The sequence below is a fragment of the Cololabis saira genome, chromosome 9 (assembly GCF_033807715.1).
Source record: "Cololabis saira isolate AMF1-May2022 chromosome 9, fColSai1.1, whole genome shotgun sequence".
In the NCBI taxonomy this organism is placed as follows: domain Eukaryota; kingdom Metazoa; phylum Chordata; class Actinopteri; order Beloniformes; family Belonidae; genus Cololabis; species Cololabis saira.
In genome coordinates this window covers 44793228-44820541 of record NC_084595.1, presented here as the reverse complement: position 1 = coordinate 44820541, position 27314 = coordinate 44793228, and the positions used below count along the sequence as shown (strand labels likewise).

General features: G+C 44.0%; 1 protein-coding gene across 1 annotated transcript; it reads right to left on the bottom strand.

Moving 5' to 3' along the window:
• Positions 1 to 2366: 2366 nt before the first annotated feature.
• On the bottom strand, positions 2367 to 26747 carry LOC133450779 (histone-lysine N-methyltransferase EHMT1-like). Its single transcript, XM_061729656.1, has 24 exons — positions 26690 to 26747; positions 24264 to 24636; positions 24003 to 24135; positions 21576 to 21655; positions 20971 to 21238; positions 19234 to 19379; positions 17508 to 17651; positions 16211 to 16509; positions 14258 to 14341; positions 14096 to 14184; positions 13402 to 13508; positions 12536 to 12658; positions 11716 to 11817; positions 11529 to 11633; positions 9370 to 9524; positions 8757 to 8924; positions 7739 to 7883; positions 7538 to 7615; positions 6088 to 6203; positions 4704 to 4790; positions 4535 to 4613; positions 2876 to 3051; positions 2680 to 2789; positions 2367 to 2398 (listed from the first exon to the last, which is right to left on the bottom strand). The coding sequence occupies exons 2-23, from the start codon at positions 24624 to 24626 to the stop codon at positions 2693 to 2695; spliced, it is 3144 nt and encodes a 1047-aa protein (XP_061585640.1). The 5' UTR covers positions 24627 to 24636; positions 26690 to 26747; the 3' UTR covers positions 2367 to 2398; positions 2680 to 2692.
• Positions 26748 to 27314: the final 567 nt, after the last annotated feature.

Below are 27314 nucleotides of genomic sequence, written 5' to 3'. Positions count from 1 at the left end.
CGAAGCTAACAGGATTTTTTTAAACCTGTTGCTGGTGATGGACCAAGCGGGGGAAACTCAACCCGCACCGGAGGAAGCGGAGAAGGCGCCGGCCGCACCGATGGATGTAGCGGGAGAGGAGCGGTCGCCCGCGCGCAGTGGAGGGGGGGAGGAGGAGGAGGAGGGGGGTCCCGGGTCACACGAACCCCAGGGAGGACCAGGCTGCAGACCTGGCACGGCCCGAGTCAGAACCCTTATAACAGCGACCCGGGCCGCTGGGGAACCAGCGTTAACGTGAATATGCGCGCCTACTGGGCGCTCAGGACCAGAGATCCAGCGTGAGGCCGCTGCAGCAACTGTTGCTTTTCTTTGAAGTTAGGAGCAGGAGAGAGAGACTGAGGGGCCGCTGAGACTGAGGATCCCCGGCAGAAAAGCGATCGGCGGTGGGATCAAAGCCCAGCCGACGTGAGCCGAGAACCCGACTGGGAAACTCCTGCAGGACCGCGACCGGCAGTCGACGGAGCCTGCAGCTTCAGATCCGGACTCCGACGACGTGTGAGGCTGTGTCTTGGGGCGGTCAGGTCACTTAGAGCGGGTTGATGATATTACTGTGTGCATATTACGGTTATTTGTTCATTTGGTGGCACCGTTTTGCCAGTTGATCACGGTTTAAACACCGGGATCACCATCCGGTCTAATTGCACGTGGCGTGCGTAGGGCTCCGCCATCTTTAAATACCACAGAAGCCCCGCCATCTTTAAATGTTTGAATCGCAGATGTTCTTGATATCATGTTTATGATTTTTGATTCCTTTGATTCCTTTTACCTTCCATGCATTTAACGTTTAAGTTTAATTTTATTGTTGTTGTTTTTCTTGTTAGTTTAATGGTTTTATAATAACGTAGTGTGCCATCAGGATTTATTTTGGGTATTTATTTGCATCTGCTTTGATACCCGTATGTAAATAAATTCTGATTGATTTTTAATGAGTGGTTTGTGTTGTTTCTTACAATTTTGGTCACATTGATTGTTTGACAGAGTCAGTGCCGAACTCTTTAATTGCCTTCAATTGTTATTCTGTAAGTGATGATAATAAGATTTGCTATTCTGCAGAATAATCCTAATCTCTGACACTGATTTTCTGCTGTTAAAAGTTATCATTTTTTCCTGGTTAAGGCCCAGGTGGTGCCCCGAGGATTATTATCATTTTGATAATTCAATTTGATAAATAGTCGACTTTATTATTATTATATAATAATTGTGAATAAAATTAATAACCCACTGATAACTGGACAGCTAAGCTACGCTGTGGCACAACAGCATTGACGTCACTTCCCCACTGGACCACGCCCCCCTTCCTCGCACTGAGTGGAAAAACATCAGCAAAAATGGCTAGCATAGCGGATAACAGCCGATTATCGGCTCCTACTTCAAGGCAGGATTTGTTGTAGAAATTAAAGTGATGAGGACACCAAACTTTATGATTTGACCGTTTAACGTTAGCTACCCAAAAATCCAACATTACCTGATACAAAATGGGAACCACAAATCCACGTTTCGGTGCCTGGAATCCAGTTGTTTCTGTGAATTGCAGTGATCCATTTGTCTCTCTTAAGATTATTTTTCAGCAGTCTGTAAAACGATAACTCTGATTTCTTGCTAAATCTATGAGTACAGTCGATCGCACAACAGCTCTTTCCTATTTTAGATGTTTTCCAGTTGCTCAAACTGAAAGTTTACGCTGCCACTCAGTCTTTCTGACACTCAGTCTTTCTGTCACTCAGTCAGCGTAACCCGCCGTGAAGTCGCATCTGTGACGTCATGCACATTCCCTCAATCAGCGAGGATCTTGACAAGGGTCTTGACGCCGACCTCCCGGACCGGTGCAGGAAAGGAAAGGAGGTGGCGGAGGTCAAGGGCTCCCAGAGTCAGGAAAAGAAGCCGGAGAAAAGCTGCTTTTCAAGTGTTTAATTGACAAACAAATGTAGTAAAAAGCATGTTTACAAAACTACAAAGTGTGATCCGACATGATTCATCTTCAGTTAAAAAACTACACTAAAAGAAACTAGAAACGCTAATATCCTTCCGGGCGGTCACGATTACACCCCGGTCTCCTGCTGCACAGCTCTCCACACAGAAAAGTAACGCTTCCTGTAAAAACATTAATAAGTTAGGTCCTGTGTTTGGTGCAGAATCTTGTTTGCCGCTTAAAACCGATGTCTGGGAGTCCCAGATCACACACCGCTGCAGCAGCAGCGCTGGCAGCAGCTGGGGAGGTCTTTGGTTCAGTGCTTCAGACAGAGGGAGGTCAGAGGTCAGCAGGAAGGTCAGAGGTCAGGAGGAAGGTCAGAGGAAGGTCAGAGGTCAGAGGAAGGTCAGAGGTCAGCAGGAAAGTCAGAGGTCAGCAGGAAGGTCAGAGGTCAGGAGGAAGGTCAGAGGAGGGTCAGAGGTCAGCAGGAAGGTCAGAGGAGGGTCAGAGGTCAGCAGGAAGGTCAGAGGAGGGTCAGAGGTCAGCAGGAAGGTCAGAGGAGGGTCAGAGGTCAGCAGGAAGGTCAGAGGAGGGTCAGAGGTCAGCAGGAAGGTCAGAGGAGGGTCAGAGGTCAGCAGGAAGGTCAGAGGAGGGTCAGAGGTCAGCAGGAAGGTCAGAGGAGGGTCAGAGGTCAGCAGGAAGCTCAGAGGAAGGTCAGAGGTCAGAGGAAGGTCAGAAGAAGGTCTATCTGCCGGCGGCGGAGTGGCGGCACTTGGGAGAGCCACACTGGCAGCTCAGGTACTTGCTCTTCACCCTCCAGTAGTTGTCCCCGTAGTCCATCCTGGGGAGGAGACACATCAGTGGTCAGTTCCAGCCCCAGCACAGACCCCGGGGTGGGGGGGGGGGGCAGCATACGGCAGGACCTACCCCAGCTGCTCTCCGGCTCTGACGGGCCGGCTGCAGAAGAAGGCTATCCGGGGGAAGCGGAGGTCCTGGTGCGTGGTGAACACCCTCACGGCCAGCAGGTTGGGCTCACACAGGTGGTTGATGAAGCGGCCCACGTTGCCGAAGAGCCGGGCGTCGATGCAGTGGACGTCCCCCACCTGCCGGAGACACGGTAGTCACACACCGTCTTAGTCTGTGATGGAGCTTTCCCACTAGAACCTACTCAGCCCCACTCGCCTCCACTCAGTTTGGTTCTTCCACCAGGGGTCTAACGTGTCGAGTAGATACTTTTCTGTAACTATTCTGCCGAGGTTCTAAGCTGCTGAGTCGGCTGTATCTGCACTGCAAAAACTCAAAATCTTACCAGGAATATTTGTCTTATTTCTAGTTAAAATGTCTCATTTTCAGTCAAGAAATCTAATTACACTTAAAACATCACCAGATAAATAACTTTTCACCTGTTTCAAGTACATTTTCACTTAAAATAAGTAGAAAAATCTGCCAGTGGGACAAGATTTATCTTCTCATTACAAGCAAAAACTTCTTGCTCCACTGGCAGATTTTTCTACTTATTTCAAGTGAAAATCTACTTGAAACAGGTGAAAATTGTTGTTTTTTCCAGTGATGAGTCTTGTTTTAAGTGTAATGAGATTTTTTTTACTAAAATGAGACATTTTAACTAGAAATAAGACAAATATTCTTGTTAAGATTGTGAGTTTTTGCAGTGATCCATGTTACTTATCCTGTGAAGGACAGAGTCATATTGATAAGTTCAGAAAAGTGTTTTTTATTGTTGTGTTTTGATGTATTTGATGTAAGCCCAGTGGATATTTAAAGCTTACAGAAGGCTGCATTTAACTGCTGCTATGTCATTCCTGCAGTATTTCTGCAGGTGTTTTGGTCACTGCTATTATTTGTAATATATTATATTATTTGTAATCAGCACAAATTATCTGTCCCCATATGATCAAATCCACCATCCCCCCTGATTTTATTTTTACAACTCGTGTACTGAGCGCAGCTAACAGTGGGGTCTGAGCCAGAGCTTGACTCAGTCTTACGGGGGTTTTGTTTCGGCAGCATACTCGTTGTTGTTGAGGGTCCACTGCGTAAGTCGTGCCTTGAGCGTTCAGCAGCAGTGACTTTATCAATGGACAAATGTATTAAAAGGCAAAAAAAAATGCAAAAGTATATCGGAGCGATGAACTAAATGATTATAGCAACATATTCGAGAGAAAAAGCATGTTATTTTGCCTCATTCAAATCATCATCTTGAAGTTTGCATCATAACTTCTCCTCAGCTGCCGGTTCACCTGCTGATCTTCCACCCACTTTTCTCCATTTTCTGTTATCTCTTCTCTTATTTTCTTCTCTTGTCTTTCTTACCGCTATTTTTTATTAATCTTCTTCGTGGTTGGCTTTGGCCTGGGGAGTTAAGTTCAGCATTTAAAGATATCTGGCTCCATCTAGCGTTGTGATGGGTATAATGTCTAGACCCCGAATGTAAGACGAACCCCACTTTTTCAGTCTTATTTCAATGCAAAAAACACTGTCTTATATTCGGGCCAGTACGGTGGGCTTAAAAGACCCACATTTTGCTCGAACAGGTTTCAAGAGGGTTATTTCCCATGAAGCAGTCACCTTGTTGTCGAGAGTGAACAGGAAGGAGTCGTTCTCTCTCTTGTCGGCCTCTGAATCTGCGATGATCTCCCCGACGTACCTGCGGAGCACCAGAGGGGGGTCAGAGGTCAGAGGTCAGAGGTCGGCTCGCGCTCAGCGCTTTACTTCCTCTCTACAGACGTGTCCTCACTCGCAGATGAAGGTTCCCTGAGGAAGGTCCTGCATGGCCCTCACCCCCCAGCCCATCTTGGGGGTCCTGAACACCTGCAGCCGCACGCTGGAACAGACAAGGCCGTTATCTCAGCCACACCCCTTGAATTGTGTTCAAGAAATCAGCTCCACGAGAGAGAAATACTTCAAAAACAAACATCCTCCTCCTCAACAAGGGAACCTACTTTTGTCTACTGATATGGGATGAAATAAACAGCAGCCAGCCGTGTTTTTTCATCCATATATATATATATATATATATATATATATATATATATATATATACATATATATATAAATGGGTCAATGACGAATAAGGATTTTCAACTTCAATTTTAAAATAATAAAAAAAAGAATTCTATCTATTGCAGTAGTTCAAACATTCAGAATGTTGTGTACACATACATTCATGTAAAAATTTTAAATAAAGTGATTTCAGTTTTTTGTCAAGATGAATTGGTACTAGCCTTAAAAAAGGTCATGTGGTGCAACCATGATTCATATTAAAATAAATTAATTTCCTTAATATCTTGACATCTTTTTTTTTTACAAGTTTTCCGTATTATACAAAAATGGTTGTTATTTTAATGGTCACGCCACATGATATTTCATAAAATGGACGTCAGTCAAACTTTGTTTGTATATTATGATGGAAATATAAATATAAACGTGTATAAATCTTACACACTACAAGACATTTTGGAAATCATGCCAGATAGGGCAGAAGATTGATTTAAATACATTTAGAGTGATTTCAAAAAAAGTTTTCAAAACAAGAGTCGTGGTCGGACGGTCGCACCACATGACATTTTGATGCTTAAAACAACAAAAAAATCCAAAATAACTAGTATTTTTTGTAAAATTCAGGTGAGTCCATATGTGGGACAGGTAGGTCATATGGTATTTTTTGTATCCATTTAAACCTTTTTTTGAATTGAAAAAAAATCTGTTTCAGAAAATATAGGCGTCACGTCATTGACCCATATATAAATATATTGTGGCGGACACAATAACGGACCTCGCACCCATCAGGACTGTATGGAAGGGGGCGTGGTCACAAGCATTTATTTGGTTGCTTAGCAACGTGTGTTAGTTTACAGTTGTCAACTGACAGTTCTTTTGGTCAGTTGGATTCCGCTGTCACGGAATAAAGACGTGTTTTACCAACCTCTGGAGTCGAGCCTCATCCTGCCACAATATATATATATATATATATATATATATAAAAACATATATGTGTCATCTAAACGTCATCAGTGTAACTGCCACAACTGAACCCAAATGGATTGACTACATGTGGAATTGTGCAAGCCTCCGTGTTGTGTCCGGCGTGCTGCAGGACACGTGTAGAGAGAGTGTCTCACCTGAGTCCGTTCTGCACCACCCGGTTCCTGCAGCTCCTCCAGCAGGAGCAGGCGTGGTTGCACTCAAACAGCACCGGCGGCTCCCACTGGCAGAAGTCCGGCGGCAGCCGGCCGTCCTGCACAAGCACCAACCCAAAACCTTTATTCCTCCTCAAACACAGTTCATGTTCCCTCACAAAGGTCTTTCTCCTGCGAGGGGAGCTTCTACCTGCCGTTGAGGGCCGGCCGCTGTCGCAGGACACACACGGCGGTTACGGCCTCGTTACCCCGGTTACGGTCGGCCATTAGCAGGCTTCGTCACTAAATTGTCCCAGTTTCACGTGCAAATACAGTAATCCCTGGTTTTTGGCGGGGGTTACGTTCCTAAAAGAACCCGTGATAGGTGAAATCCGCGATGTAGCAACCTTTTCTTTTTAATACAAGGCTTCAAATTGGGGAGATCAGCCCCGCCCCACCGCGACCCGGTTAACTGGATTTGAACGGGAGAAAATGAAAAAGGATTATGAAAAAAATACAGTTAGTACATTAGGACAACTGTGACTGGCGTGTATTTCTCTGCTCTTCTGAGCCGCTGCATCCTGACTCGCTCTGTAGCGTCTTTTTGTCCTAAAGCCGCGGTGCAGGAGTGTTTTTTCCAGAGAAGAACATAGTTATAGGTCGTTGTTGTCGCTCTTTTTTCTTCTGGGCAAAAAGATTCTTATAAACCGACACACCCCGGAGAAGCCGCCGACCCCGGAGAGCAGCTTGTAAACAATAAAGGTGTCTTCTGTCGCTACGTTACATCAAAAACAAATTGCAATGCAGCTACGATGACAAGATTATTTTTTTATTGTGCAAAAAAAAATCGAAATGTCGAGAAAAAAGTTGAAATTTCGAGAAAAAAGTCGAAATGTCGAGATTAATGTTGAAGTACAATGTTGGGAAAAAGTCAAAATTTCATGAATAAAGTTGAAATTTTGAGGAAAAAAGGCGAAATTTTGAGATTAATGTTGAAGTGAAACTTAGAGAATAAAGTCGAAATGTCGAAAAAAAGTTGAAATGTCGAGATTAATGTTGAAATACAATTTCAAGAATAAAGTCAAAATTTTGCCCTTTTTTCTCAACATTTACAATTTATTCACAAAATTTTGACTTTTTTCCCAACATTCCGACTTTTTTCTCGAAATTATACTTCAACATTGTTCTCGACATTTCGATTTTTTTCTCAACATTTTTGAATTGGCTTGCGTCTGCAAAGGTTTTATTGGCTAATGACACGTGATGCAACAACGGGTTTTAGTTCAGTTTTCTGTGTGTGTGTGTGTGTGTGTGTGTGTGTGTGTGTGTGTGTGTGTGTGTGTGTGTGTGTGTGTGTGTGTGTGTGTGTGTGTGTGTGTGTGTGTGTGTGTGTGTGTGTGTGTGTGTGTGTGTGTGTGTGTGTGTGCGCGCGCGTGTGTGTGTGTGTACTTACACTATCGTACCAGCAGCGCAGGCTGAGCTGGCCGCACATGCAGGTGCTGGAGGAGCAGTCGTCTGTGCAGCTGCAGTGCTGCAGGACAGACAGCGGTTAGACTCCAGCAGGTAGCTCTTACTCGTACTTGTGTCTGGCGTTCTGCAGCGTAACGGGACCAGAACCAGCAGAACCGCCAGCAGCAGCAGCGGCGGGTCTCACCTGCAGGTGAGTGATGTCCTTGTCCATGTGCAGCGGGGACGTGGTGCAGCTGTCTGGGATGTATTTAAAGTTCTCAGGGCACGGCTCGCTGTCGACCCCGTTAACACAGGTGATGGGAACGGCCTCGTAGCCCCGAGAAATATCCCTGAGGGAAGGACAGAGACAGAAACATCCCATTGAAACATCCAGTCACAGAGAAAGCCTACCGTATTGGCCCGAATATAAGACGGTGTTTTTTGCATTGAAATAAGACTGAAAAAGTGGGGGTCGTCTTCCATTGGGGGTGTAGACGTTATACCCATTCACAACACTAGACGGAGCCAGATATCTTTAAAGCCAATGCTGAACTACAAAGAATAAAAATAGCGGTAGCACGAAGACGAAAAATTAAAAATAGCGGTAAAAAAAGAAAAGAGAAGAAAATAAGAGAAGAGATAACAGAAAATGGAGAAACGTAGCGACAATCTGGAGAAAAGTGGGTGGAAGATCGGCAGGTAAACCAGCAGCTGAGGAGAAGTTATGATGCAAACTTCAAGATGATGACTTGAATGAGGCAAAATAAGATGCTTTTTCTCTTGAATATATTGTTATAATAATTTGTTTCAGATGTACTGCAATTATTTTCTGTATAAAAATTGAATTTGGTGTTCAAAAAGTCTTTTTTCAAACTTGAGTCTTGAAAAAGAGGGGGTCGTCTTATAATCAGGGCCGTCTTATATTGGGGCAGATATGGTAAATGAGCGGTATTTGGAGCTGGGACGCATGGACGCCTCAGCAGCCGAGCACAGGTGTCCTCAGGAAACACTCCTGCTAAGCTGCAGCTGCTGGACAGACGTGCTGCCGTGATCCTGGAGGACATGCTGGTAAAAGTCCAGTCACAGACGCAGCAGAGCACGGCCAGATCCTGATCCTCCACCAGATGGGTGAGGTACGGAGGAGGATCAGGCCCATGCAGGAGAAAACATATTTGAGAGGGGAACATTTGTCTTATTGTGCACTTCAAGAAAAAAGTTCCCACCTGCAGAGGAGTCTCTCCCCCTGGCTGGCCCGTCCTCTCCGTGCGTCTGTCAGCTTCTTGTTGGTGTCCAGGGCGGCCCACACCTTGGAGCCGCCGGGGCACGAGTCCAGAGGGGTCAGTCCCTCCTTGTTCTTCTGGGTAACGTCCGCTCCGCGGGACAGAAACAACCTGCAGACGGGAAAACAAGGTCACATGTGGGATGAGGAATGGACGACTACCTCTCTTCAAAGACGTGGCCAGTGCAGCATCTGGCCTGTCGGTGCCAGGAATCAGCAGCCCCCCCAATGAAGAAGAAGCCGCCGTCAGAGTCTCTTTCTCTGATTTCCTCCTCCTGACTCAGACGTCTGACTCCAACCCCCCGACCAATCGGTGGCCTGTAGTGTGATGATGTCAGATACAGCCGACTCAGCAGCTTAGAACCTCTGCAGAATAGTTACAGAAAAGTATCTACTCGGTATGTTAGACCCCTAGTGGAAAAGAACCAAACTGAGTCGAGTTGGGCTGAGTAGGTTCTAGTGGAAAAGTGCCATATGAGGAACATTCCTGCAAAGCAGCCGTCCTTCCCTCTGCCAGAGCTACACGGAGGTGGGCGGGGGGCCGGGCCGGGACTCACATCACACAGTCCAGGTGGCTCTCCCTGGCGGCCACGTGCAGCGGCGTGTCTCCGTGGACGTTGACCGAGTCCAGGCTGCAGCGCGCCTCCAGCAGGGACTGGGCGATGTCGTCGCAGCCCACCAGGGCGGCCCAGTGCAGGCACACGTTCTCCTCCTGTAGGGGAGACCAGAGGTCAGAGGTCACAGGACCGGGTGGGAGTCAGACCCGACCACACATCTGGAACGGTGTTACCACCACTGGGTCAACATGGCCCCGGATCAGCTGGTACTGAACTGCTCCACAGACACGAAGAGGACGATGCTGCTGAGCTGAGCCAGGACTGACCCTGGATTCACACTGAAAGCGTCACGGGGGTCATAGGCGTCCGGCTGCCGTTTGTTTTCTATGAAAACGCTGCGAGAGGTGTCGGTGGCATCGGAGGATTCCAGAGCGTCAATTCGAAGTTGAAAAATCTCAACTTTATGCAAATGAAAAGCGGCGACGCCGAGGCAGCGTCCAATCATTATCTTATTTTTGTAAAAATTATATTTATTTATTTATACAAATTAGTGTATAGTATAAAAAGTAAATACAGGCATATAATTTATGTTTAGTTGTGGAAAGGGGGTGGGATTAAATAAGTTTATAATTCCCCCCCACTCCTTTTCGAACATGTAACTGAAATATGTGTTTTGATGTGTTTTTTTTTCTTTATGTGGTGGAATGCCCACCTGTATTTGTTTCTCTTATTTTTTTTTCTTGTTTTTTTTTAATACTTTTTTTTAAATATTTTTTTTAATACGAAATAAATAAAAACGAATGAACGAACCAATCACAGACCAGGATTCCTGAAGCAAGAAGCCTCAATGCAGATTGTACTTTCATGTACACACAAACGTACACTCATTCACATGCGTACAGGAGCAGAGCTGTCACTAACAAACTTATTTTATCAGGAATTAATATATTTCATCCAGCAAACTGACATTTTTGCTGATTTGACTGCCGTTTTTACCTGAACTGATCACGTGAAACACGTATCTGATGATTGAGGAGCTGGATGGTCTTTTTATTTGCTACATTGATTCAACGCAAAATAATTAAAAACCGTGCTTATTAATCACAAAACACAGTTTAAACATCATGACCTGAGACGCTCCGAGCCGGTGTGTCAGAGTTCACCGCAGACAGACTGCAGCTTCATGATGGTTGATGTTGATCCAGGACCAACCTGGTTAAGGAGCATCAAACTCTCTCTTATCTACGGGGAAATAACGCTGAAATATAAAGAAGGCTTCCCAAAGTGTGATCCATGGTGAAATAGGAAACTGAAGATGTGCAGCTTTATATAGATATATATACTATATGCAGTTTGTCCCTCCAGTTCTGCAGCGCAGCTCGAAAGCTCCGCCCACTGCAGGCGTCAGCAGACTAAAGCAACCAAAGCACTGTTATAATCTCTTCATCCAATGGTGTCATGTAAACTTGTTCTTTGTTCTAATCTGCTACTGCTACTACCGCTGCTTCTAAATATTTAATCACTTTTCCAACTGTTGCTCTGTTTACTGCCCCCTATCGGTCACCGCCGGTACGACGTGCTCTCCTCACGTACTACGTGAGCGACGTTGCAGTTGGTGGTGCACGAGAACGGACGTGAACGGACGTGAACGCAAGCTCAAACAGCAAGTACAGGACTGTCTCAGAAAGAATATTGTGATAAAGTTCTTTATTTTCTTTAATGCAATTACAAAAAAAAAAATGTCATAAATTCTGGATTCATTACAAATCAACTGAAATATTGCAAGCCTTTTATTATTTTAATATTGCTGATTATGGCTTACAGTTTAAGATTAAGATTCCCAGAATATTCAAATTTTTTGAGATAGGATATTTGAGTTTTCTTAAGCTGTAAGCCATGATCAGCAATATTAAAATAATATTCATTTGTAATGAATCCAAAATGTATGACATTTTTGCATTACAGAAAATAAAAGGACTTTATCACAATATTCTAATTTTCTGAGACAGTCCTGTATCTGGGGCTTTAGGCAGCAGCGATGTAGGCGTCCCGAGCCGCCACGGGCCATTTTTGACGCTTCAGTGTGAATCCACCGTAAGCGAGGACTGAGCAGCACATGTGTGTCTGATCCGGTGTAGAACTGTGTGGAGGAAACGGACCTTGTCTCTGATGTTCACGTCAGAACCTTTGGCCAGGAACAGCTGCACCAGCTCCTTGTATTTGTGCTCGATGGACCAGGTGATGGGAGTCCAGCCGCCGTCGTCCTGCACAGACAAGCCAAGGTTCACACTCCTGCTGCTGCTCATCCACATGAGCCGTTAGAGAGGGGTTTAGGGGGGGTGTTACCTGATAGTTGATGTACTTGGACGCCTTGCTGAGCAGATGCTGCACCACGTCGTAGTGTCCCAGTTTGGCCGCCAGGTGCAGACACGTGAAACCCACGATGTCCTAACACAACAACACAGTTCACACTTCAGGCAAGACACGTTTATTTGTAGAGCACAATTCTACACAAGGTCATTCAACACTGCAAAAACTCAAAATCTTACCAGGAATATTTGTCTTATTTATAGTTAAAATGTCTCATTTTTTGTCAAAAAATCTCAGTACACTTAAAACAAGAGTCATCACCAGAAAAATAACTTCTTATTTGACCATTTTCACCTGTTTCAAGTAAATTTTCACTTGAAATAAGTAGAAAAATCTGCCAGTGGGACAAGATTTATCTTCTCATTACAAGCAAAAAAATCTTGTTCCACTGGCAGATTTTCTACTTATTTCAAGTGAAAATCTACTTGAAACAGGGGAAAATTGTTGTTTTTTCCAGTGATGAGTCTTGTTTTAAGTGTAATGAGATTTTTTTTTTTTACTAAAAATGAGACATTTTAACTAGAAATAAGACAAATATTCTTGTTAAGATTTGGAGTTTTTGCAGTGCACCATATACTGTATGATAAAAAAAAAAAGATGAAATATAAATAAAAAAATTTGATCACAAAAAAAAAAGTTTTTATGCCACATTTGACACTTTTGCTGAACAGGCGACATTCAGGCTTTGCACAAATCTGGAGGTTTTCTGATACGGCTCTCGTGTCAGAAAACTGAAAGAGAACACATGCCATGATTTTAGAACGTGTATGATGACTGACGCAGCGCTGCTACCCACCTTGTGTCCGACGGCAGCTCCGGCCCTGAGCAGGTACTTCACCGTGTTCAGGTGGTTGTTTTCACAGGCTGCCATCAGCGGGGTCCGGTGCTCCTCGTCAAACATGTCCACGTTGGCTCCAGCCTGGACACACACCAGCACGTCACACCCCGCACACTACGGTTGCTTCTGGCAGCCTGTTTACATTCTAGTCTCAGTCTAGTCTTTGGGTCAAGCTGTCACTTTAGTTTTTATTAGTTTTACTCACGTTCATTCTCCTTTTAGTCGTGTCAAGTTTCAGTCAAATAAAAGTCTGAGCATTTTAACCTTATTTTAGTCAGAATTGTCCAGGACCATGTTAGTAGGGCTGGGGATTCAAATGTCAAGAATCGATTTGATTCCGATTCTTAAGATTCAGAATTGATTATCAGGATTTGATGCGATCCGATTTGATTCGGATATTGATTGATTGATTGTTTAGGATGAGAATATATATTTATTTCACCCGTGGAAAAGACAACGGTTGTGTGTTGGAGCTGAGTGTGACACTGTCTCGCCGGTCAAGTGCACCCCGTGCGCTGGGATTTATTAGTCCAACAACGTTAGGCTGGTAAAAACCATACAGTAATCAACAGCTCGGCTTCACCGGTTAAACCGAGTCGCAGTATAAAAAAAAACCACAGAAGAAGAAAATTAACAGTCGATATTGCTACCGTTAGAATAGCCGCTTACGCTACGAATAAAACATATGAACCGCAGAAGGCAAAATAACATGCCTTGACAAGAAAACTTCAGAGTAAGGGTGGACGATGTCTGCGGTGAATCACTTCATCTAAATCGTGTGAGGAATGTTATGGACGGGGAATGGCTCGACCACTCGGCCTCACCTGGACAAGCATGTGGCAGATCTCCTGGTGACCCTCAGCGGCCGCTGCATGAAGTGGGGTGTGCTTGTTCTGACCCTCCATCACAAAGTTGGGGTCCTTTCCATCAACTGTAATAAACCAATCACGCTTCTTAGTTACCGTGGCTCAGCGGTCGGCAACCCAAAAGAGCCATATTGGACCAAAAACACAAAAAACAAATATGTCTGGAGCCGCAAAAAATGTAAAGTCTTGTATCAGCCTTAGAATGAAGACAAATGGCGAAATGTCGAGAAAAAAGTTGAAATGTCGAGAAAAAAATTTTGAGAAAAAAGTCGCAATGTTGAGGAAAAAGTCGAAATGTTGAGGAAAAAGTCGAAATTCTGAGAAAAAAGTTGAAATGTCGAGATTAATGTTGAAGTACAATTTCGAGAAAAAAGTCGAAATGTTGAGAAAAAGGTTGAGATTAAAAAGGAAAGGAAAAAGGAAGAAAAAAAGAGAAAAAAAGGAAAAAAGAAGAAAAAAAGAAAAAGAAAAAAAGAAGAAAAAAATATAAAAGAAGAAAAAAAAGGTCAAACATTTTTGAAAAGCCTCCAGGAGCCACTAGGGCAGCCCTAAAGAGCTCTAGAGCCGCGGGTTGCCGACCCGTGCTGTGGCTGAAGCTGGGCAGCAGCTGTGCAGTATTTGAGCGTGTGAGAGCGGCCCGGGCCGGCCTTACCTAGAAGCTGGATGACTCTCTGCAGGTCTCCCTGCTTGGCCGACACGTACAGCTGCCTGGTGGGGTACTTGGCCTTCTTCGGTTTCAGACTAAAAACAAGGAAAGGTTTCCATCAGTTATTCACCTCACGACTGCAAACCTCCGTTTGGTGGTTGACCTTACTTCTCATCGTCCAACGCCATCAGGATGTTTTCCAGCGTCTCTTTGGGAAGCCTGTCTGCAGGATGTGCAGCCTCGTCCTTGGACCTGCCACACAGCCAGCAGGAGACGAGGGTTAGGACAGATCCCATATGTTACAAAAGACCCTCAACTTCTATTCTATATGGCAACCAGTTCTACATCAGGTTGAAAAGATAGATGCCTCAAACATTTCCAATGTATAGATATAACCCCTTCCTCTTTTTCCTTTCCCTTTTTTCCTTCTTCTTATTTTTGTACGTTTTTGTTTGTTTAGTTAACTTCATTTGTGTTTTGTTTGTTTGTTTAAAATGTGGTGGTGCAATGGGGTGGGGTTGTGTTGAAATGTATTGGAGTGTAGTCTCGAACACGTCATTTCCAAAACATTGGTATCGGCCTAAAAAGTATTAGGACAAACCTAGACTTATATACGTAGACGCTCAATCGAGCGCTGAGCCGTACGTCAACGTCGCCGCCATATTGGATGTTCAAGACTGCGCTGTAAACTAATACAAGTAAATGGACTTATTTTCATAAAGCGCCTTTCTACAAAGAAATTTACGTTTTACGTCTCATTTATTCATTCACACACGCACTAATATACTTGGGAAACAGTTAGGCACCAAATATAATATATTTAATTTTCTCAGATGGCAAAAATAAGAACTTTATTGATCCCACATAGGAGTAATTCATGTTCTATCAGCTATAGAGAACAAGGTAGTGCCGAAAAACAATATATATCCCTCTTACAAAAATAAGAAAAATAGAGAAACATATTTTCTCATCAACAAAACATATTTTAAAAATTTCAAGTAATAAAATAACATTTGAATCATTTGTCAGACAATAAAAGCTGTTACTGCTGCTCTGTAGACACGTCATCGTCTACTCCATCCCGCAAACAGGACCAGGTGACACGGTCACGTTTTCCTCGCTACCAGTATCAAATCAAATGGTTCAAATGTTATTTTTTATCTGAAAAATGGTTCAAATGTTATTTTATTGTCTGAAAAATGGGTCAAATATGTTATTTTTTTACTTGAAAATTTTAAAACATGTTTTGTTGATGAGAAAATATGTTTCTCTATTTTTCTTATTTTTGTGAGGGGGGATATACCATATTTTCTGGACTATAAGCCGCACCTGTATATAAGCCGCATCCGCTCTATTTAGAAAAAAAGATATGCAAGCCGCAGATATTTATGTTGTTAGATTAGATATTTACTACATGTACAGAAGGATTTTGAACTGTAAATGATGTACATGTTTGTACCTAAATAGATCTTTCCTAACAGTGTCTTTTAACACGGCAGCAACTTTGCTGATTAAAACGGGACAGGACCAAGAGAAAATAACCGGTATTTATTTATCTATTTATCTGTTTGAAATCTGCTTCTACTTCTATCTGCTAAAGAAGAAGTAGCGTATTCTTCTTTGCATTTATTTTGTCTTAGTTTTGATTCTAATTCCGGTTAGCACTCCCCCTAGCGGTGGAAGAAAAATCCACAGAATAGCCGCACCTTTGTATAAGCCGCATGGTTCAAAACCTATGAAAAAAGTAGCAGCTTATAGTCCAGAAAATACGGTATATTGTTTTTCGGCACTACCTTGTTCTCTATAGCTGATATAACATGAATTACTCCTATGTGGGATCAATAAAGTTCTTATTTTTGCCATCTGAGAAAATTAAATACTTTATATTTGGTGCCTAACTGTTTCCCAAGTATATTAGTGCGTGTGTGAATGAATAAATGAGACGTAAAATGTACATTTCTTTGTAGAAAGGTGCTTTATGAAAATAAGTCCATTTCCATTAGTTTACAGTGCAGTCTTGAACATCCAATATGGCGGCGACGTTGACGTATCGCAGCAGCAGCAAGAACACTCGATGCAGCGTCTACGTATAAATGTCTATGGTGGAACGGTCCTGTTTACCTGCTGGGGCTCTCGTCTCTGTTCCTCCGGGGCACACTGCTCTTCTTTGCTCTCAGGATCTGAGGCACGGCGGGCGAGGTTGGGACTGACGGCAGGGTGGCCACGGCGGGGAGAGACGGCCCCAGGTTTGATCTGGGTACGGAGGGGGACGGGTCAGCCCTGGAGGCCGTGACCTCCACCGCCCCGCTGGCGTCCTCTCCACAGTGGGGGCAGAACCTGCGGTCCTTCAGGATGGAGGCGCAGTTGCGGTGAAAGCGGTGGGAAATGCTGCCGTAAGGCCGGCACTCCAGGAAGGTTCCCTGGGGAGAGAGAAGCAAGACAAGCGTTGGTTCCAGAGGTTCAGGTGAAGTCTCAGTTAGATTTCAGTCGTAACAGTTCAAAACTAGGGCTGGGGATCCATTCAAATGTCAAGAATCAATTTGATTCCGATTCTTAAGATTGACAATCGATTATCAATATCTGATTTGATTCGATTCCGATATTGATTTGGGTTATTGTAATTAAAACAGTTTTTTCAGCTGTTGCATGAATTATATGACTGTAGTTCTGCAACATATATTAATACTAGTATTATATTGAGATTCAACAACAAGTATTGCAGCTAATGATGCTGTAAGGACCAATCAGCTCTCAGAATGCTGATAGAACGGCTTTCAGAAACATCGTGGGGCAGAATTACCAAACAGATCCAGGGAGGAAACAGAGACGGAGGAAATCAGTTTCATTCTTTAACACATTCCGTTTTAATTTTTTCCATTTTCGATCTTTTTCGTTTTTTTTTCGGAATCTGCCAGTGGGACAAGATTTATCTTCTCATTACAAGCAAAAAAATCTTGTTCCGCTGGCAGATTTTTCTACTTATTTTAAGTGAAAATCTACTTGAAACAGGTGAAAATTGTCAAAAGTTATTTTTCTGGTAATGACACTTGTTTTAAGTGTAATGAGATTTGTTTGACTAAAAATGAGACATTTTAACTAGAAATAAGACAAATATTCTTGTTAAGATTTTGAGTTTTTGCAGTGCATTTTCTACATCTTTAGTGTTGTTGTCTTCTTCGTTTAGATACACAATCAAATACGACACAGCAGCTTCACTCCAACCTCCTACTTCTACTCCAGGTGCTGAATTGTAGTGGAAAAGAAACCAGGCCGAGTCGAGTCGAGCTGAGTAGGTGCTGGTGGAAAAGTGCCATTATTGTCTACCGGGGAGCGGTGGATCTCCCCTGAAGCCGACGGCACCGCGTGGACCTGCTAGTACTTCTGGGTGAGATGTGACGTGTGTGCAGCTCCTCCTCACCGTCCTGCAGAAGAGTCCACAGCCGGGGCAGCACTGGTGCTTCACCATGCCGGCCCGGTGGTCCTCACACAGAACCAGCAGGTGCACCGTGTTGGACGGTCTCATCATCTCCTGCTTCATCACCGCTCTCTGACAACGACTCAGCTACGGGGAGACCAAAGATATAAACACATTCAGCATTTTAGGACTACTAACGTAAACTGCAACCATCAAGAACCATCAAAACATATCACAATTTAAAAAAAGATACAAAGAAACTTTTTAATATTGCTGATTATGGCTTACAGTTTAAGATTAAGATTCCCAGAATATTCTAATTTTTTGAGACAGGATATTTGAGTTTTCTTAAGCTGTAAACCATGATCAGCAATATTAAAATAATAAAAGGCTTGCAATATTTCAGTTGATTTGTAATGAATCCAGAATGTATGACATTTTTGTTTTTTTAATTGCATTACAGAAAATCACAATATTCTAATTTTCTGAGACAGTGCTGTACTCTCTAAGAGCGACCGTCCTACGATGAGGAAATTCCTGAATGAAAAAGTAATCAATGGCGGAGCCATTCCAGGATTTCACCGGCTTCAAGAGAAATACTTGGGAGCAGTATTGTAGCATAACAGATTCTGTTCTACCTCACTTTTATAAAGCAGGAAGCAATTATTTAATTTTACAATTTTGTGACTCAGGAATGTTTAAGCCATGCTTAAATTGAGACAATAAAAAATAACTAAAATTTGTCTGTGATGCAGCTTGTTTCTAGCATGCTTGTTTATTATAGGAAGTCATTAAAATCTCTTTTATTCAGTAGTAGCCCAGTTAGAACAGGAAGAATCACCTTTATTACATTTCCTGCATATTCTGCAAACTTTTCGCATGTTTCGTAACTTTTCGCATATTTCGCCACTCCCTGCAATTTCACTGCAAAAAATCATACAAAAACCCTGCATATTTCATCACATAATCAAAGATTTTAGCCCGCATTTTTCTGGAGGGTGTAATATATATATATATATATACACACATATATATATATATATATATATATATATATATATATATATATATATATATATATATATATGTGTGTGTGTATTTTATTTTTTTTGTATTTATTTTTTTTAACATGCATGTTCGAAATAAAATCTTCAAATCAAATCACAGGGTTCATATACATTTTAACCAACAAATTTCCATGACTTTCCCATGACTTGGCAGCAGGTTTCCATGACTATACATGACCCTCTAAAACACCAATGTATGAATTAAATATAGGAATAAAACTATGTATAAAGTCACTACAGTGGAGATCTAATGACAATTGTGGTTTTATACAAAATAAACATTTGTTTAAACTAACACTGATATACCAGCAATATGTTGTAGTATATGTAGTATGTGTTTTATAGTAATTTCATATAACTGTAATAACTGTAATAACTGTTGGAGAATGTGGTCACTCGATCCGATCTGTATGATGCGCAAGAGGGCATGATGTCACGCGTGAGACTTTTTGATATGAAATATTTATTGATCAATTTTAAAATCTACCTGTTATTACTAAATGTTATCATTAAGTGAGAAAAATAAATTCCATGACTTTTCCAAAACTTTTGGGGTGAACTTATTTTTCCAAAACTACATCTTCAAATTCCATTACTTTTCCAGGTTTTTTCTAAATGTATGAACCCTGAAATCAAATCAAATGAAGCCTGTGGTGTAGTACCGTCCCGTCGCTGCTCTCCATGGCCATGCAGGTCTGGTCGGGGGTGGAGGAGCTCCACCCTCCGTTGGGCGTCTCCATCCGGCAGCAGCACAGAGGCAGCTCCTCCGCCAGGTCTCCTCCTGCAGACTCAGCATCCGCCGCCAGACCTGTGCAGGAACATCCATCATCATCCCCCTGCTCACTTCACTCTGGATTACAGTTTCCTATTTCCATATGTGAATTACTGCAATATTGTCTGGGCTGCAACTTATCCAATTTTTCTCAACAAATTACTGATAATCCAAAAAGATTCTTAAGAACCATCTCAGTCTGGTAGACACCAACCATCTGCACCTCTTTTTATGAAATATTCACTATTATCCATCATAAACTTCATGTTTTTCACTCATGCTTGTTTGTGCATCAGTTTATCAATAGAAAACACGATCTTCCTGTCACTTTCCAGAAGTTTTTTAACGTAAACACCCCCTGTTTACGTTTTTGTTCTTTTTTCTGTTTGCAAGAAGAAGAAGAAAAAAAAAAGAAAAGAAGAATGGATCGCAGTAGAGCAGTGGTGTAAAGTAACGAACTACAAGTACTTCGTTATTTTACTTAAGTAAGATTTTTGAGAATTTGTACTTTTATTGATACTTTCATTTTTCTGTACTTTTACTTTTACTTCGTTACATTTTCAAGGAAATAATCGTACTTTTAATTCGCTACATTTAAAATTGGACACGTCGTTACTCGCTACAAATTAAAGAACAGCACAGCGGGGGCTGATTTATGGTTCCGCGTTACACCGGCGCAGAGCTACAGCGTAGGGTACGCGGCGACGCACACTCTACGCCGTAGCCTACGGCGTATGGTGTGCGTCGATTTAACGCGGAACCATGAGGCGGACGGGAAGGAAGGGGGGCGCGTGAATATACCGAGAAGGAGCCGCAGCTCCCGGGAGAGTTGCGCCGCAGAGGCGGGCCGGAAGGCCGGAGGAACCGCCGTCGCGTCGAGTACCGAGGAGGACTGAAGCCTGAATTATGGTTCCGCGTTAAATCGACGCAGAGCTTCGCCGTAGGGTACGTTGGTGTAACGCGGAACCATAAATCAGCCTTGAGCGGCAGCCGACGCGTGTCCATGCCGTTTTATAATAGATCCATGGTCCATGCGCACCATTCTTTGATTCCACCCCTTCTAAGGTGGTTTTGGCATTTAAAAGTTCAAAAGTCTCATCCTTTATCAGCTGGGGTTGCTTAATGTTCACTGCATACTACAGGCTGGGGGTAGACCTGTCAGCGGGGCCAATGGGGGACAGCAGCAGTGATGAGCAAAGGGAGAAATTAAAATGGGGTGATGGAAACAAACACTAAAGGGGTCAGAATAATATCACCATTATTTAGAGTTGTAAGCAAATTCTTGGATTCTTCATTTCTTTGCAATCCTTTTGAAAATAATTTTGTACTTTGAATTTTGTACTTTGTACTTTGTACTTTTTACTTTTGTACTTAAGTACATTTTAACCCATGTACTTTTTGTACTTTATTATATTTAAGTTGAGGTACTTTTATACTTTTACTTAAGTAATTTTCTTAATGGGTACTTTTTACTTTTACTTAAGTAATTTTCAAGCAGAAAATTTGTACTTTTACTTAAGTACAATATTTTTGTACTTTTTCCACCTCTGCAGTAGAGATATAATGTGGGTATGCTTATGTTATGCTGTTGTAATGCATGTAAAGGTGCTGGGTGGTGTCACCCCACCTGCGAGGGGGGGAGAGAGCAGCTCCTGCTGGGCCTTCAGGTCCAGGCAGTCCAGGGCCAGCTCCGTGTACTCGGCGTGGCTCCCCGCTCCAGAGGCCACCGGAGACTCTCCCCTCATCGCCCTCTTCTCCCCAGCCTGGGCGGCGTTTGGTGGGGTCACCGGTTCCTCCTCCTTCACAGTTTGGCACCCCACACCGGCCTTGTGTGGGGTCCCTGACTCCTCCTCCGTCACAGCTGGGAACTCCACAGCCGCCTCTGGCTCCTCCTTCTGAGTAAAAGGACAAATTTGTTGAGAATGAACAGCTATTGTTACCTGTTTTAAGAAAGAAAAAGAAACATGACCACATCTTTTCCAGGGACATCCATGACTTTTTCAAGACGAGACAAAAATCACATGTTACTCGTGTGACGAAGGAACGGCTGAGGAAGAGGAGGGTACGTGTACTGGACTACCACCCATACAGGATGCTGAAGAGTTTTTGTTCTTGAATGAAAATGCAGCAACAACTTACGGTCTCAAACTTTATGGCATGTTTTTTTTTTTAATATATATATTTTCATCCCGATTTTTTGGAGCGGGTAACTAGACAACTAGAAGCACGTACCTTCTCCTGGTGCTTAACCTTGGCCTTCTTCTTGGGGACCAGGTTGTACGTTCCCATCTTCCTCTTCTTCCTCCTCCCACCTGTAAGCACACGATGAACGGAAACGGTCACCCTCTTGTTCTCCCGGGACCTGGAAAACACTTGCTTGAGCTCCGTCTCACCGAGTCTGCACACACGTTTCTGCCTGCACTCCTGAATAATAATAATAATAATAATAATAATAATAATATACTATGAAGCTCCCAGACCCCTGAGCTTCATCTGGATCTGTTAGTTCCTATGAAGCTCCCAGACCCCTGGTTTGTCGTGGTTCCAGAACCAGAACCAAGCAAGGTTCATCAGCGTTCAATTATTCTGCTCCTCACCAGTGGAACAAACTTCCTGTAGACCTACTCTTAAATTAAAGGGGACCTATTATGGCGTCTAATCCCTATTTTAAACAGGCCTTGAATGTCTTAAAAACAAGCTTTTGATTGTTTTTGCTAAATAAATTATAAATTCAATCTCTGAGCCATGTCTTTATCTTCCCATTCTCTAACCTCATTATCTATGCAGGATTCTGAGTGGGCGGGGCTATGATAATGAGGTACTGTGCTGATTAGCTGCCTGACGCGATGATGCGATACACCACTACGAAAAAATGGTGGAAGCTCCGGCCGGCGGAGTTAGTTACACCGTGTCATAACTGCATGCGATGCGAGCGAGCATCAGCGACAAAATCAATTCCATTGCTTTATTTTCTATTGGACTGTCCTAACTGGCCGCAGCAAAGCTGCGCGACGCGGCGCGCCGTTTTGAGCCGGTTCCTGCCGCTCGCGTTGAAAGCCGGTTGAAAGCGCTGTAGGAAACAGTCATGGAGGAGGAACGGCTGATCCAGTTAGTTGAAATGAGAAGTTATCTCTATGATTCCTCCTCATTTCACTACAAAAACCTCAATAAAGTTGCTGGAGGGAGATGGACAGAGAGCGTCCGATGTCACGCAGTGCTACGATAGTCGGACGCTCTCATGCAGTTAGGACACGTGTTTGGTTGTGGGCGTGATTTGCATTTTGGTTACATAACGAAAATGCTCAAATCTGAACGTCTCATAGATCCACATCAGACTGGACGGATCATCTGGGCGGCTGTACAGACACTGCAGAATTTGGTTGCTTTCCTCCTTCTCTGAGTTGGCAGGCTGAGGGGAGACCACTTTATATATGTTAAAGCAAGAAAAAACCTGTCTTTCATAATAGGTCCCCTTTAAATATTATGATTTTTGAAAACCGCGCGAAGTTCCTGCTGTGCTCTATTGCCCTTACTTTTAACAACTTCTGCTTTTTATTATTTTACCTCTTTTCTTATCATTTTCTTATCATTTTATTTGTTATTTACTGTTTGTGTCTTGCTGCTTTTAATGTTGATGTAAAGCACTTTGAATGACCTTGTGTTGAAATGTGCTATACAAATAAGCCTTACTGTTCCCATCACATTCACCTCTGAAAAGAGTCATTAAGGCCTAGTCCCAATCCCCCCTACCCCTACTTTTCAGTCTTACCCCTAAATTTTGTGCGTTCCCGTGAGGGTAGTGGTGTCCCAATTCCTCTTTGCATGTAGGGCTAGTGGACATAACGATGGGTAGGGAGTATGAATCTAACCCTACAGAGTGAGGGATTTCAGATGCTGACTCGCTGACCGAGGGCCAGAAAAATTTCCCAGAATGCTTTACGTCATCATTTGCAAACTGAATCAAACAAAAAAACATGGCAGACATTTCTCATTTTTAGTGAATAAAATCAATATTTTGAGTTAGTTTCTGCATAAAAATACGTTTTGATTACATTTCTAGCGAGAAATATATATTTTACTTTCATAATATTCACTCAGTGAATGTACATAATCACTTGCTTGCCCGTGGTTTCAAAGTCTTTTCAGATCTCGCCAGAATAAAGGCTGATTTATGGTTCCGCGTTACACCTTCTGCGTTGGTGTAACGCGGAAACATAAATCAGCTCCCAGGCCGGCGGCTCTTCTCATCCCCGAAAACATGGGATCAAATTTCTTACCAGGCGTTATTTGGATAAACTGAGCCCAGGTTGGGGATCTTAACGGTTACTTTTACGCCTGAAAAAATATTAAAACTTAATAAAGTGTCATATTAACAGCACTACAGCTGAAATTAAAACATCTTTTATCTCTGGGCTTCCTGATATGGTGTGACGTATGTGCAAACGTAACTACGCAGTCGCTTACGTACCCGAACGTAAACCACGCAGTGACGTAGCAAGTGGTGTCCCAATCCCTAGGGAACATTACAAGGGACCTACCTATTTTTAGGGTGAAGTGGTAGTGGGTGAGGGCTAGTGGTAGAAAGTAGGGTGAACATTGGGATTGGCCCTAAGTTCCACTCCATGTAGGAAGGTTTGAAAGCAGAAAGACTGGACTGACCCGCTGGAGCTTTGACGGCGGCGGCAGCTCTCCATTCCTGGCCTTTGCGGCTGTGATAAGGCTTTGCGTTGGCCAGCGGCCCAGACCGGGTCTTGACTGCCGGGGCCAGAGCTGGTGCCTTCCTGCCTGCAGGCTTCGGAGGAAAGAAAACACATCTCGCCTCATTATTCGCTCAACAACATCAAAATGACTAAATTAACCCAACTAGGCCAGACTCCTATGGCCTCCCCCCATGTGTGCACGTGTTCACACGTGTCTTACTGGTGCTGTTGCAGCCGTTTGTTGAGGGGGTCCTGAAGATGGACTCTGCTCTTCCCAGCTCCCGGCCGTGGTGGTGGGGGGGCCGGCAGAACCAGCAGAACCAGGACCGGGCCTCTCTCTGGCCGGGCCCCCAGGCAGAGCTGCTGCCCCCAGGACCGGGCCCCCAGGAGAGGCCCCGGCTGCTGCTCTCTTCCTGCGCAGAGGTCCGTCCCGGGACACGATGGGGCTGTTGTGGAACGGGGTGACCTTCAGTCTGGGCCTGGGGGGGGTCTGTGGTCCCGGTCCGGGACCGGGTCCCCCCCTAGAGGGGCTGCCGGTCCTCCGGCCCGGTCCCCCACCTGCCTGGGCTCCACTGAGATCCATGGCTCTGCACCTGCACAGGAAACACTGAATCAGTACATGCAGACACGAGGCCCGCGGGGCCCACCGCCCCGTAACCAAGGAGCTCAGCAGAGCCCGGCTGTGCACACAGAACCAGGACCAGCACCGGGACCAGCACACAGAACCATATCAGACATGTGGTTCCAGTGAGACAGCAGCATCTGGTCGCTTTAAAGGGGACCTATTATGAAAAACCAGGTTTTTTCTGTCTTTAACATATATAAAGTGGTCTCCCCTCAGCCTGCCAACTCAGAGAAGGAGGAAAGCAACCAAATTCTGCAGTGTCTGTACAGCCGCCCGGATGATCCGTCCAGTGTGATGTGGATCTACGAGCCATTCAGATTTGCGCATTTTCGTTACGTAAGCAAAATGCAACCACGCCTCGGTCTCCTCCGCTGCTGAAACCACGTCCACTACCAACTCCGCCGGCCGGAGCTTCAGCCATTGTTCAGCAGCGGTGGCTGTTTCCACAGCGAGGGACAGTTAAAATGAGGTTTTGCATCGACAATTACCCTCATAAAAGGATCAGTACCAACAGAACGGACCCGGTAACTGCACACGAGTCAGCGGTAAGAACGTTAATTTGAAAAATATAATGTTATTTATATTGGTCTACAAGTATGATCTTTGCATGGGCTAAGTATTTAGCTTAGCTCCGGAGCACCGGAGCCGCTCACGGTTTCAGATCTTCCAAGCACCTGAATCTTTTCAACGACACCTTCAGAAGACGCACGGTCCTTCCTTGAGCCAGCAATAGTGCATAAATGTTATTTATATACAACTTATGTTCTTTTATTTTTTTAACCATAAAGTTGTCATTTGTGAAAATTCAGTGTTGTGATTTCTTTACAGTTAACATGATTCATTTGTCTTGTAACATAAGAAATGAAATGATGAGGAATCGGAGTAAATAACTGTGGTGTACCTGTTTAGAATTAAATTAAATCTTCCTGTGTGAGTTAGTGTGAAGACGAGGTGACCCGTTCCCTCTTCAGGGAACTAAAGGCTGATTTATGGTTCCGTGTTACACCAACGCAGAGCCTACGGCGTAGGGTACGCATCGATTTAACGCAGAACCGTAATTCAGGCTTTATGGAATTGATTTTGTCGCTGACGCTCGCTCGCATGGGACATGCTTTAATAGTGTACGGAGCCGCTGCTCTTCAGCCCGGAGAGGCTTTGTCTCCTCCCCTGCTACATGTCATTCAGGCAGCCAATCAGCACAGAGCCTCATGATCATAGCCCTGCCCCTCAGAATCCCTCATAGATAATGAGGTTAGAAGCGGTAAAACTATAGACATGGCCCAGAGGCTGAATTTCTGATTTATGTAGAAAAAACAAGCTTTAGATTGTTTTTAAGACATTCAAGGCCTGTTTAAAATATACATTAAATGCCATAATAGGTCCCCTTTAAATGTTTTTAAATGAATCTTCTCAGAAGATTACTACACTACAAGACACTTGGGAAATCATGCCAGATAGGGCAGAAGATTCTTCTATCTGGCATGATTTCCTGAGTGTCTTGTAGTGTGTAAGATTGCAACACATTTGTATTTATATTTCCATCATAATATACAAACAAAGTTTGACTGATGATGCACCAGTACCAGGACCAGATCCAGATCCAGTTCCAAGACCAGGACCAGGTCCAGTACCAGGTCCAAGACCAGTACCAGGTCCAGGTCCAGGTCCAGTACCAGATCCAGTACCAGAGCTGGCTGCCATCTTTGTTTTGGTTTTGTTCAGCAGAAACTTTTTTATTTCTCGAGAGACGGGCTCTGGTTCTGGTTCCGTTCAGACAGAAGCGGCTGCATGAACACCAGATCAGGGGGTGGGGTGTTCGGGGGGTTCGGGGGTCGCATACCGGTCCGACCCGGTCCACGACCTCCACTACCGGAGTTCCTCCGAGCCGCGGAGGAACGAGCTAACGGAACCTGCTACCATGGAAAGTTGTTAGACGAGCCGGGGAAGACCCGGACCCGAGCCGGACCCGAGCGGACGGGTCGAGGACCCGAACCTGCTGGACCTGCAGGAGTTTCACCTACCCGACGGAGACGACGCTGCAGCTGGACGCGGTGGAGGCCACTTCCGCCCTTACCCCGAACCACGTGACCCGTTCCGCGCGGTGGAGGCCACTTCCGCCCTTACCCCGAACCACGTGACCCGCCCCGCGCGGTGCGGTGCCAGGCCACTTCCGCCCTTACAGTAGCATTGTTTACACTCTTTAATAAGAGTTTATTCTCTTTTACTTGCACATACACTGCACCACAGCTGCTGGCAACTACAGCAAAGAAAGCAGTTAAGAGATCATTTGAATGTTTTCTTCTTTTTTTCTTGCAAGGACAAAACAAGGTTTTTTTTCCAAAAGACATCAAGAACCCGAGCAAATACAAGATGTACAGTTTCCATAGTTTTTATTCTTATTTTACTATTTTGCATATCGACACTTTTTACCCGAGCACTAACAGTGCGAAGGCCCTATTGTATCTGTAGGTTTTGTTTTTTTTTTTACAACGAAATGAGGGCCTTTTTTCCCCCTAAACGTGCCCCAAAAGTCACCAAATTTTGCACCAAGCCAGGCCTGGCGAATAATGTGATATTTAATGGTTTGCATTAATGGGCGTGGCCTAATGGCTCAACAGCGCCCCCTAGAAAACTTTGTGCCTCAAG